The 13,657-nt window shown below is 42.1% G+C and overlaps 1 protein-coding gene across 2 annotated transcripts in view; it reads left to right on the top strand.

The window, feature by feature from the left end:
* Positions 1-13,657, top strand: part of LOC122553634 (factor associated with metabolism and energy-like) — a 51,877-nt gene that overhangs the window by 24,592 nt on the left and 13,628 nt on the right. For both annotated transcript variants that reach the window (XM_043697742.2, XM_043697741.2), the window contains one exon: positions 9,152-9,247. In XM_043697742.2, the coding sequence (XP_043553677.2) occupies positions 9,152-9,247 (96 nt within the window). The remainder of the gene's footprint in view (positions 1-9,151; positions 9,248-13,657) is intronic.

Genomic DNA, 13,657 nt, shown 5'->3' with positions numbered 1-13,657 from the left:
TTGGTGTCATCTGCAAACTTACTAACTGTACCCCTTATGCTCACATCCAAATCATTTATGTAAATGACAAAAAGTTGAGGACGCAGCACCGATCCTTGTGGCACTCCACTGGTCACAGGCCTCCAGCCTAAAAAACAACACTCCACCCCCACTCTCTGTCTCCTACCTTTGAGCTAGTTCTGTATCCAAATGGCTAGTTCTCCCTGTATTCTGTGAGATCTAATGGAGAATACTTGTTACATAAAGTTTTGAATCTTGTGGAGAGCTTGTTCAGTTTGTCTTTCTTTGCACTGATTTTCAGTAATTTTGGCAAATCTTTCAGTTTTTTAATACAATGCAACTTGTTTAGCACTTATCATTTCACCTTCCATCAGAAGTTGGTGATTTAGGAATACATTTCATATTGTGCACAAAGAGATTTACAACTGTATTGTATAAGGTTATAGAGAATACCAATGAATCACAAAGCTATGACTATTTTCATGTGGCATTTGTCAGATATACATGTATGTGACAGTGTCACTTTCTAGGTAAAACTTCATGAAAGAAGAATAACTTAAATTAGATTAGATTACATTACAGTGTGGAAACAGGCCCTTCGACCCAACAAGTCCACACCGACCCGCCGAAGCGCAACCCACCCATACCCCTACATTTACCCCTTACCTAACACTACGGGCAATTTAGCATGGCCAATTCACCTGACCTGCACATCTTTGGACTGTGGGAGGAAACCGGAGCACCCGGAGGAAACCCACACAGACACGGGGAGAATGTGCAAACTCCACACAGTCAGTTGCCTGAGGCGGGAATTGAACCCGGGTCTCTGGCGCTGTGAGGCAGCAGTGCTAAACACTGGGCCACCGTGCTGCCCACATTTGGAGTGGAGTTCTTTGTTGTGCTGAATGTTGTGTTCTCCAAAGTATGTCCTGTTGAGAGGTGATAAAATCTCTGGGTGCAGTTTTAAAAACAAAGAATCCGATTACTGTAAATTGCCAAGATGTAGGTTCCAGAAAGAATTTGTTATTGGTAACACAATGCAGAAAGGAGTAACCGTAAGAGTATTGGAGCATAAAGGCAAAATGCTGCTAATACTCACTAGGTTGGGCAAGTTGGGCCATGGAGCAGGATTCAAAATCCATGGAAGTGTTTGGCAAATTGCCATTGGAAAATTTGTACACCGCTACCAAAAACTCAATGACAGAGGCAAACTGTTGAAGGAAGATCACCCATCTGCATTTTGATTGAAAGAGCCACGAATGCAGGAGACAGAATCTGTGATGAGCTGTTCTTCCAATCACAAGGTTGAATCTTCCATCCCCCCAAGGAGCGTGGAGCTGAGTAGGTAGAGCGGGAACTTACCCAAACATTTCCTGCCTCCATTAGCGTCACATTCTGTATGGGAAGATGCATTTCGACCTTCCTGCTCCGTGACCAGTTAAGACCTTTAAGTGACCACTTAAAGACTTAACCCACCATCTTTGGGATTAACTTGTAGCTGCAGGCAAGCCTGGCACCATGTGACATTCACAGTAGTGCTCATCCGTGGACAGTTTGAAACCCTGGAGTAGTCCTCATGCACAGGAATCAGGTATCAAAGTGCCTGATTAGAGAAGTGGACGTCAGGCAGGAGGTTGCCTGCTGGGAACGAGACCCTGACTTTTGCAATTTACGTCTCTGTTTCTCTTTTCTCACAACCTCCAACCCAAGGAACACCTGAACGCATCACTGTGTTCTCTTGGGACTCCAGAGTGATGTTCCACCAGCAGCCAAGGAAGCACAGAACTGGTGGCTATGGAGTCTGGATTCCAGGGGACTCCACTTTTCACCGTATTAATTAAGCATCCAGGCTCTTGGTTGACTTTCTCTGTGAATTGCACAGCAGAAGGGATAGAAACGTTTACCAATGCAAGCACTACAGCTAAAGCCCAGTTGCACACCACTTCAGATGTTATAAGCCAGGAACTGTCCTTCACATGGTGTTTCTTTGCCATCCAGATTTAACAGGCTGCCGCCAGGTAAGGCGTCTCTAAGATACTGGCTGATATACACTGATAAGATACTGGCACGATTCCACCCACAGATTCAGTGTCTCCCACATCCCTGCTCCAGTTCCTCCAATCACAGCTCCCTTTTCTCCTGCTTTTCTTTTCCTGATCTTTACCTGGCTCAGTTGTCCAGCAGCACAGTCTGGATATTGGATATATAGCTTTGCACGGGGATCTGGTGAGTCCTGAATCCTCCCAACAGATTGTTGAGCTGCTGTCATTGCTTTAGACAAATGGAGCTGGGGGGAAGAGGTCTCGGTCAGTGATGGTCAGCTGCAGAGTGTCGACTGTGGTGCGGTTCTGGCCTCAACTGGCTTGACGTGGCAAACATTGCAAGGTGCAGTAGCCAGTGGTAGCACTCAGTGGGCAGCTGAAGATCAGCTCTGAAGAAGTGGGTCTTGGCTTTGGCCTGAGCTAGTACCAGCAGTGGGTTGCTGCCTGTCATGGAGGTGTCACCATGGGTTCTGTGGGCTCCCTCTGTCCTCTGTTGGTTTCCTGTTGGTTGGCACTTGCTAGTCCCCAGTCCTGGGTTCTGGGGGAATTTGAGATCTAAAAGGAAATCGGCAAATCCTATGAATAGATATTTGGGGCTGGATTTTCCAATTTGAGTTTGTGTTTTGTTAACCATGATTCACAGCAACTTGACTCAAATTTTTTTTTCCACTTTTCACCTCATTAATTAAGCATCCAGGCTCTTGGTTGACTTTCTCGGAGAATTGCACAGCTGAAGAGGTGGAAGTGTTCACCACTGCTGGAAAATTTCCAGATTCATGCTGCAGACACAGCTAAAGCCCAGTTGCACATCACTTCAGATGTTATAAGCCAGGAACGTGCTTCATGTTTCTTAGCCATCATCACAATGGACATGGCCCAGAAAGGAAAGCTGGTATTTTGTTTGACTCACGGAGATCTGGAGATGCTAGTGGATAGAATTGTGGAGAGGACAGCAGTGCTTTATCCATCAAAAGAGGCAATGCTACCAGACAAAGCCAGCCTAGAGTGGGATAGAGCCCTGTATAAATGCTGCGGCCTCAGTGAAATGTAATGCGCAGAAGTGCAGGGTGAAGATGAATGATCCTCTGCACTCCACAAGTGCCACCATCTTTTCTCTGCACCCTCACAGTCAGAGAGTCACCACTCTCACTCTGGTACTGCACATGGCTCTCGCCAAACATTATGGATTACAGCTCTCATTGCATATCATGTTCACTTAATGGCTTCCACCCACCTCATCCTCCCAAAACAACCACCACTCACTGCCCTCTGTGCTTACTCACTGGAGACATTTCACTGTCTTTCCTGCTTATGCATCACCATGAACTGCTCTTCCATCCACTCCCATCAAAAACGATCCCTTTCTTTGTCTCTTTGCAGGAAAGACTGTCCCACAAACAGGTCGAAAGGTGGGATTGGGATGGGGAGTACAGACAGTGGCAGACTTGGATTCCTCACACTGTATGAGGTGAATATATTTGAGCTGGCTGGAGAACAGCATGACCTCTCATCTAGAGACCTTAGTGGGCAATTAAACAGTAATTTTCATTCTGCTATGCTGCAGTGCTCTCTCATTGCCATCAATGCTAACTCAGCATTTACCCCTGTAAAACAACTAATTGCCTCTCTTCTCTAATGCAGTTACTAGCATCATCAAACAAAAATCTGTCCTGAAGAGGCTAATGCTAGACATCTCAGATCCATCTCCAGCACTGGGGAGAAAGACATTCAATCCTCAGAGGAGGTAGTGGCAAGGCTTTCACCTACACCCTCAGCGACTTCACCTCAGTTGGTTCTTTAGGTTACCCTCAGGAGCACAACCTGGCGAGCACATCACTGACACAGGGGAAGAAAATTTGCAAGTTCCGAGCACATAGAGTCTGCAGGAGAACAGGAAGCTGCTCAGGCCAAGACAGAAGGTGATCCCATGGTTTCAGCCATTAATGGGTAGATCAACCTGCAGAGACAGGCACAGGAGGAGCAGGCGACTTTTCCACATGCATTCAGTAAGCTGGATCAAAGGACCTAGTGCAGTCATGCAAATGTGAGAGATGAGCAGCCCCTTCAGACATCCCCTGGATGTTAGAAGTTGCAATTGCCAAGCATTGCTAATCTCTCATAAGCAACTGACTCCTTGATTACAGATAGCATCAGACATCAGGGAATCTTGAACCATGACATTGTAGATTTTAACCAAGGCATTACACTTTACAAGAGCAGAAATTGCTGGAAAAGCTCAGCAGGCCTGGCAGCATCTGAGCAGATAAATCAGAGTTAACGTTTTGGGTCAAGTGACCTTTCCTCAGATCTGCTGGAGGCGGTCACTGAGAAATGTGATGTGGCTTTGGAAGTGGGTTTTAGCAAATACCTTGTCAAACACCAGGAGTGACAGTGAAATTAATGACTGTGAAATTAGTGGTGGACAAGAAAGAAGATTGGAATGGAAAATCAGAGAGAGGAACAGAACTTCTTCAAGGTGGGCATGCCTGGAAGAGATGTGTGGATGCTGTAAATCAGAAACACAGACATTGCTGGTAAAGCTCAGTAGGTCTGGCAGCATTTTGGAGAGAAATCAGCCTTAACATTTCGGGTTGAGTGACCCTTCCTCATAACACTTTACACTCTACTCATTACACTTTAATATGAACAACACTGAGGCTAAATGCAATGTATAAGGATTACACAGCTGTTCAAGGTTGTGAAATGTACAGTATGTCCACTCTCCCTCATTGCTAATTGGTTGATGTAGAAAAGCTGCACAAAGCAGTGCCTCTCTCAAGCTCAACACTGTCATGCGGGATGCACAAACATTTCAGGTTAGCTTAGCAGTCTGAAACATTGAGGCTAACTGTTGATAGAAGAGTCAAAAGAAGATAGCTTCGGATTGCTCTCAAACTGCTACCTATAATGAAAGACTTCATTGGACAATCAGATATCCTTTGCCAACTGAAACCTTAAGAGCTATTTAACCTTAATGCCATTCAATCTTATTGTCTAAGGGTTCGGATAGCTTGGAGGGCTGGTTTCCAATGCAGAGTGATGCTAACAGCATGGGTCCAATTCCTGCACTAGTTGACATTATCAGGAAGGACTGTCCTTCTCAATGTCTCACCTTGCCTGAGACATGGTAACCCTTAGGTTAAATCACCACAAGTTATCTCTCTCTAATGGGAAACCAGCCATATGGTCTGGTAAAACTCTGTCTAATTTGCTTTTTTTAGTGCACTGGCTTACTGCTGCATTTTCCCTAATTGTTAACTCAACCTGAAATGTATAGGCATTAGAAAGTGGGAATCACCCAAAGATATCAAGGGTATAATCAGATGGATAGCAAAGCATTGATTGTCTGACCACACAGCTGGTAGGTGTTCCTTGGAGGTAGAATTGATCCTTGGTTTCTCCAGCTTCTTTTCGCACATCGTCTTGCCAATGGATGTCCTGAAAGAATTTATACAAGAGCTTCCTCCTAATCAATTTCTTTTGAATAAGGGTCTCCCATGCATTGATATCAGTGTCGTATTGTCTGAGGAAAGCCTTCATGAATCTTTGAAATGCTTTCTTTGTCCTCTTCTGTTTCAAGGGCCTCCTTTGAGCTGGGCAAAACTGATTTACTTTGGCAGTCAAAAATCAGGCATCCTAAACATGTGCCCAGCTCACCGGAGTTGGTTTCAGATGATCATGTCCTTGATCCTGATACTTTTAGCTGCTTTAAGGATGCTTATGTTAGTATGCCAGTCCTCCCAGCTGATGCTAAGAATCCATCTCAAACAACATTGATGATACTTCTCAAAGGTCTTGAGATATCATCTACATGTAGTCCAAGTTTTGAAGCCATGTAGGAGAGTCTGTGTATATAAGGGAGCTTAAAGTTTAACTTGTCAGCATTTCTGAACCCATCTTTTCTTTTAAACCTGCAAGAGTGAGAATTTCTGGAGTAATAGTGGGAATTTGTTTACCTTGTAAGAGTTTGGACAGAATGAATAGTGAAAAGTATTAATTTGCTATTGGTTCAAAAAAAAGAAAAATTGATTGAAATCCTGGTTTAAGTTAAATGTAAGAAACAGTTTCTCCTGGAGAAAGGAGTTAGTGTAGAACTATAAGATGTAGGTTATTTGAGTATAAGGGCTCAGTTTGAAAGTGCTAGGCCAGAAATGTTTGGGTAAAACCCTGAAGGGATTATTTGAATGTAAGAATTTTTAAGCTTGGTTGTCAATTAAAAAAACTAGCAAACTCTAAAGATTAGGAACTGCAAAAAATAGTCAAGTCAAATCTATAGTTGTGACAGAGTAGAGAACTCTGTCTGCTGTTTGACTACTGTAAAGTGATAGTGTAAGGATAATTGAGATTATACTTTACTAAGTGTTTGAAAAGCCTTGAAATTGTGTTTTGTGTAAACAGTTTGGTTTATTCTATTTTACCTTTATTTCTTTTGTGTAATGAACTTCAGTTTTATTGCTAAATTCAGATATGCAGCATTGCGTGATTGTGTTTCAGTGAAAGGCCACCTCAGTTATTTAAAAAAACATATATTCTATCAAGCCAGATTTCAGACTGGGATCTGACATCAGTAACATCATCTGGGATTATAATACTAATAATGGGATAGGAATGCATGCAATTAGGACAGAACCCACTTAATAGTGAGAATTTGAAGTTATCATTTAAGCTTATGGGGAATTCAGGAAATAGTTACTTGAAATTGAAACCCCAATTTTTTTTCATTCTCTCAGCTTTTCTTTTAGTATTCTCACGATTCCCATCTACTAAACAAGTAAAGATCATCTACTAAACAAGATACTAAACAAGTATTTTGCATCAGTGTTTATAGAAGCTAGAGAACTTGAGGAACTAAATAGCGAAGTCTTGAAAAATGTCTATATTGCAGAGGAGGAGGTGCTGGACATCTTAAAACACATAAAGGTGAATAAGTCCCTGGGACCTAATCAGGAGTAATCTCAAACTCTGCAGAAAGCTAGGGAAGTGATTGCTTGGTCCCTTGCTGAGATATCTGTATCATAAATTGCTACAGGTGAAGTGCTGAAAGACTGGAGGTTGGCTAACATGGTGCCACTATTTTTAAAAGTTGATAAGGAAAGAATGAGGAACTATAGACTAGTGAACCTGACATCGGTGGTGGGCAAGTTGTTCGAGAGGATCCTGAGACAGGATTTACATATATTTGGGAAAGACAAGGTCTGATTGGGGATAGTCAACATGGCTTTGTGAATGGGAAACCATGTCTCACTAACTTGATTGAGTATTTTGAAGACATAATGAAGTAGATTGATGAAAGCAGAGTAGTGGACGTGATCTATATGGACTTCAGTAAGGCGTTTGACAAGGTTCCACATGGTAAACTGGTTAACAATGTTAGATCTCATGGAACATAGGGAGAGGTTCAGAAAAGATTTACAAGCATGTTGCTAGGGTTGGAGGATCTGAGCTACAGGGAGAGGCTGAACAGGCTGGGGCTGTTTTCCCTGGAGCATCGGAGGCTGAGGGGTGACCTTATAGAGTTTACAAAATTATGAGGGGCATGGATAGGATAAATAGACAAAGTCTTTTCCCTGGGGTCGGGAGTCCAGAACTAGAGGGCATAGGTTTAGGGTGAGAGGGGAAAGATATAAAAGAGACCTACGGGGCAACTTCTTCACGCAGAGGGTGGTATGTGTATGGAATGAGCTGCCAGAGGATGTGGTGGAGTCTGGTACAATTGCAAAATTTAAGAGGCATTTGGATGGGTATATGAATAGGAAGGGTTTGGAGGGATATGGGCCGGGTGCTGGCAGGTGGGACTAGATTGGGTTGGGATGTGAGCTAGATTGGGTTGGGATGTCTGGTCGGCGTGGACTGGTTGGACCGAAGGGTTTGTTTCCATGCTGTACATTTCTATGACTCTATGAATTAGCCATTTGGATACAGAACTGGATTGAAGGTAAAAGACAGATGATGGTAGAGGGTTGTTTTTCAGGCTGGAGGCCTGTGACCAATGGAGTGTCACAAAGATTAGTGCTGGCTCCACTACTTTTCATCATTCATATAAACGATTTGGATGTGCACATAGGAGATATGATTAGTAAGTTTACAGATGACACCAAAATTGGAGGTGTAGTGGACAGCGAAAATGGTTACTTAGAGTACAACGGGTTCTGGATCAGATGGGCCGATAGGCTGAGAAGTGACAGATAGAGTTTAATTTAGCTAAATGGGAGGTGCTTCATTTTGGAAATGCAAATCAGGGCAGCACTTGTACACTTAATGGTAATGTCTTGTAGAGTGTTGCTGAACAAAGAGACCTTGAAGTGCAGGTTCATAGTTCCTTGAAAGTGGAGTCGCAGGTAAACAGGATAGTGAAGAAGGAGTTTGGTATGCTTTCCTTTATTGGTCAGTGCATAAGAATTTGAAGGTCATGTTACAACTATACAGGACGTTGGTTAGGCCACTTTTGGTCTCCCTGCTATTTGAAGGATGCTGTGAAACTTGAAAGAGTTCAGAAAAGGTTTACAAGGATGTTGCCAGGATTGGAGGGCTTGCGCTATAGGGAGAGGCTGAACAGGCTGGGGTTATTTTCCCTGGAGCATCGGAGGCTGAGCGGTGACATTACAGAAGTTTATAAAATCATGAGGGCAAGGGTATGATGAATAGCCAAGCTCTTTTCTCCGGCGTCGGGGTGTCCAAAACTAGAGACTGTAGGTTTAGAGGGAGAGGGGAAAGACTTAAAAGGGACTTAAGATGCAATGTTTTCACACAGAATGTGGTGCGTGTATAGAATGAGCTGTCAGAGGAAGTGGTGAAGATTGGTACAATTACAACATTTAAAAGTCATCTGGATGGGTACATGAATTGGAAAAGTTTCGAGGGTTGTGGGCCAAATGCTGGCAAATGGGACTAGGTTACTTTGGCATCTCTGATTGGCATGGACAAGTTGGACTGAAGGGTCTGTTTCTATGCTGTCCAGCTGTATGCCTCTGACTCTACTATGTTTTATAATATTACATACTGAGATTAACATTACCTTCACAAATTGAAAAAAGAGGAATATTTTTCTTAATAATGTTCTCTAGAATATATTTTGATAGCATTTTCATAACCTGTATTTCTTCTCAAAGGCACAAGAAGTACAAGCAGAAATTGCAAATCAATTTTCCAGGAGACGACAACAAATCCAAAAAATACAATATGAAAAGCAAAGAAGGCAGCAGGAGGTCAGTTATTGTTTTAACTATCAAGTGTCTGTGTGTCTGGTTTTACAGCTAAATGTCTGCAATGCAATAGATAGAAATCAGGGTGGTTGCTCAGTTCTCTCAGATGCATTGTCATCATCTTAGGAATACCATACAAGTACAAGATTAATCTTCCTTGTCAGCTAGCCCCAATTTAAGTGATAGAAAGTCTATACATAATAATGTTAGTCACAGTAGCAAGTTAAAGAGTAATTTTTTTGACTATATAAAGATATGTAATGGATTTTAGGAAACAGAAGAAGGATGGCCAGGAATATCTATGAGACTGGAGGTGGATAAGCTGCAGTATTGAGCACTGGTATGAAGGAGGTAGACCAGATTGGGTAGTAGGTCTGATGATAATGGCAGAAGGATTTCAGATGGAGCAAAAGGTCTGAGCAGCTGAAAGCAGGTGGTGGGCAGACCTATCTAGAACAAGTTCAAGTCAAAGCTGAATTATTGAAAATTGACCATGGACCATGTTGAGAAAACAGTAGTAATGTAGAAACCAGGCTAAAGCCCTGGGGTCATGTTCCAATCCTAATGTGAATTCAGTAGTAAAAAAAAACTGCAATAAAAATCTGGTGCAATTGAGCCATATAACTGCGAAATGGGTGGAAGGGCAGAGGTGAAAATGTGTTGCTGGAAAAGCGCAGCAGATCAGGCAGCATCCAAGGAACAGGAGAATCGACGTTTCGGGCATAAGCCCTTCTTCAGGAAGGCCCTCTTTCTGTGCTGTAAAACCTGGATGACCAGGAAATAAGCTACTTTTGCACAAGTTATCCAGAACTTGTGCTAAAATTCAGAAAGGTAAATATAGGTGGTCCCTAGTTTAAAAATTGTCAGATTATTGAATGCTTGTACATATAGGATTTATGAGTATCTGGAAACACACTGCTTGATTAGTGACAGCCAGCACAGATTTGTGAGGGGTAGGTCTTGCCTTAGAAGTCTTATTGAATTCTTTGAGGAGGTGACCAAGCATGTGGATGAGGGTAGAGCAGTGGATGTAGTGTACATGGATTTTAGTAAGGCATTTGATAAGGTTCCCCATGGTAGGATTATGCAGAAAGTCAGGAGGCATGAGATAGTGGGAAGTTTGGCCAGTTGGATAGAGAACTGGCTAACTGGTTGAAGTCAGAGAGTGGTGGTAGATGGTAAATATTCAGCCTGGAGCCCAATTACAAGTGGAGTTCCGCAGGGATCAGTTCTGGGTCCTCTGCTGTTTGTAATTTTTATTAATAACTTGGAAGAGGGAGTCGAAGGGTGGATCAGTAAATTTGCAGACGATACGAAGATTAGTGGAGTTGTGGATAGTGAGGAGGGCTGTTGTCGGCTGCAAAGGGACTTAGATATGATGCAGAGCTGGGCTGAGGAGTGGCAGATGGAGTTCAACCCTGTCAAGTGTGAGGTTGTCCATTTTGGAAGGACAAATAAGAATGCGGAATACAGGGTTAACAGTAGGGTTCTCAGTAAGGTGGAGGAGCAGAGGGATCTTGGGGTCTATGTTCATAGATCTTTGAAAGTTGCCACTCAGGTGGATAGAGCTTGTAAGAAGGCCTATGGTGTATTAGCGTTCATTAGCAGAGTGATTGAATTCAAGAGTCGTGAGGTGAAGTAGCAGCTGTATAGGACCTTGATAAGGCCACATTTGGAGTACTGTGTGCAGTTCTGGTCGCTTCATTTTAGGAAAGATGTGGAAGCTTTGGAGAGGGTGCAGAGGAGATTTACCAGGATGTTGCCTGGAATGGAGAATAGGTTGCACGAGGATAGGTTGAGAGTGCTAGGCCTTTTCTCATTGGAACGGCGAATGATGAGGGGTGACTTGATAGAGGTTTATAAGATGATCAGGGGAATAGAAAGAGTAGACAGTCAGAGTCTTTTTCCCCGGGTACAACAGAGTGTTACAAGGGGACATAAATTTAAGGTGAAGGGTGGAAGGTATGGGGGGATGTCAGGGGTAGGTTCTTTACAAAGAGAGTGGTGGGGGCATGGAATGCGCTGCCTGTGGGAGTGGCAGAGTCAGAATCATTGGTGACCTTTAAGCAGCAATTGGATAGGTACATGGATAGGTGCTTAAGCTAGGACAAATGTTTGGCACATCGTGGGCTGAAGGGACTGTTCTGTGCTGCATTGTTATATGTTCTATGTTCTATATGAATGTGATCCCAGACAGGGATATAATTCTAATATATAAGGCCTGTCCTTAAAGGTGGCTACTTTATATTGTCTTGAATTGTGTTTTGACTTCTGTACAATTTGACTTGCAAACAACTTTTGTGGGTGGCACGGTGGCACAGTGGTTAGCACTTCTGCCTCACAGCGCCAGAGACCCGGGTTCAATTCCTGCCTCAGGCGACTGACTGTGTGGAGTTTGCACGTTCTCCCCTTGTCTGCATGGGTTTCCTCTGGGTGCTCCGGTTTCCTCCCACAATCCAAAAGATGTGCAGGTCAGGTGAATTGGCCATGGTAAATTGCCCGTAGTGTTAGGTAAGGGGTAAAGGTAGGGGTATGGGTGGGTTGCGCTTCGGTAGGGCGGTGTGGACTTGTTGGGCCAAAGGGCCTGTTTCCACACTGTAAGTAATCTAATCTAAACATCTCAAGAATGGAACCTGTTCATAATCCAGGGACTGCCTGTAGGGTGAATTGCACAATTGTTTCTACATTAAACTGTTCTGGAATAAAAAGAAGCCAATAATTAACAGTTCCATTCCTCAGCTTAGCAACAGACTAAAGCAGATTTTCTTATGATTTAGGAATTAGTCTAAAATAAACTTTGCATAGAATATACCATTCAGCAGCAGGTCATTAGCCCAGCTAGTCTAAGCTAGCATTTGTGCTTTCCATGAATGTTCTCCCATTTCATCTATTTCATTTTATCCCTTTGACATATCTGTTTATTACTTTTCTCTGAGCTATTTGGTGCAACCATTTCTGGTAGCAGCAAATTCCACTTTCTCCTATTTCCCTACTGGATTTATTAGCAAACATCTTGTATATATGACCTCAGTTTGTATTTTCCCAGAAGTGGAAATATTCTCTTCACATCCATCTGCCCAACCCATTTATAATTTATATAATTTATTTGGTCTTCTCTCAGCTTTTCAAAAGGAAAAAAAAAACTCTTTAACCTTAAGTACCTTCTTCGTAAATTGCTTTTGCACTTTCTTCAGTGGCCTTTTTAATAGTTTTGACATGAACATAACTTGAGGTCTTTCGATTTTAATTCTGTAGAAATAAATTCCAGTGCTTTGTTTACAGTTTTCGTCGATTTGCTGGTCTATGGCGCTATTTTAATGAATTGTTTACATGCATCCTTAGATCTCTTAGCTCTTGAACACCATTCAGTCTCTTACTTTAAAAATGTAGCCATTTTTTCTGTATTTTTTCTCCTAAAGTTCATTGCCTCACCTTTATCAATGTTCATGTTTATTTGCTCTTTAGACTGCAATTTATCTACTGTCTTCTTTTACTCTGTTGTATTCTCCCTCAGTATTAGTTACACTACTCTGTACATGTCCCCTCTTCACTAGTTTTGGTGTCATTTGCAAATTTTAGCTGTGCTCATGTTGAGTTACTGAAGCCCAAGCCCATGTCATTGACATAAATCTTGAATGACCATGATTCTAGCACAGATGGATGGAAGTCAACTCATGGATTCTACATCCCTGTGAATAATTACTCTTTAATCCTACTCACTACTTTCTAACTTTATTTTAAAGAGAGTTTTACTGTCTGTTCAGTTATTTGTCTTCTTGCTCCATATATTCTATTTTTTATCAGAACCATACTATGCTACCATATGTGATGCTATCAAGGGCATTTTAAAAGTGCAAATAAATGACTTTTAATGCTTGATGCAGTTAGCTCTTTAACAAATTAGGTCAGATATACATGAGATCAGGCAGCATCCGAGGAGCAAGAAAATCGACGTTTCAGGCAGGAGCCCTTTTCCAGCACTACTCTAATCTTGACTCTGATTTCCAGTATCTGCAGTCCTCACTTTCGCCCAGTTAGCCTTTGAAATCCACATTGATATTTTATTATATTTGCTGCCATTAGATGATGTTTTCTCACTACTTTTGGAAAGAGTTAATGTGTTTCATGCGTCTGGTCTGTAGATCCCAGGATTTGTTCTTTCTTCCTTTTCCTATTTTATGGATCAATATTTAGCTATCCACTGGTCTCTGTAATTATGTTCTATAATTTTTTGTATTTTTAAATAGTGCCTCAACTATATATTTTTCCTGCGTGCATACTATCTAGATCTAGGATCTTGTCCTTTTTCAGTATTGGAACCATATTCTTCAACAATGTTTTATGCAGAACTTATTAGCAATACATGGGATACACAGAATTCAAATCTATAACATTGGCAAAAGTACAATAATT

Source organism: Chiloscyllium plagiosum, unplaced genomic scaffold, assembly GCF_037043375.1.
Source record: "Chiloscyllium plagiosum isolate Xiang-an unplaced genomic scaffold, Cpla_swu_hap1 HiC_scaffold_8, whole genome shotgun sequence".
NCBI classification, from domain to species: Eukaryota; Metazoa; Chordata; class Chondrichthyes; order Orectolobiformes; family Hemiscylliidae; genus Chiloscyllium; species Chiloscyllium plagiosum.
This window is presented reverse-complemented; position numbering and strand designations above follow the sequence as displayed.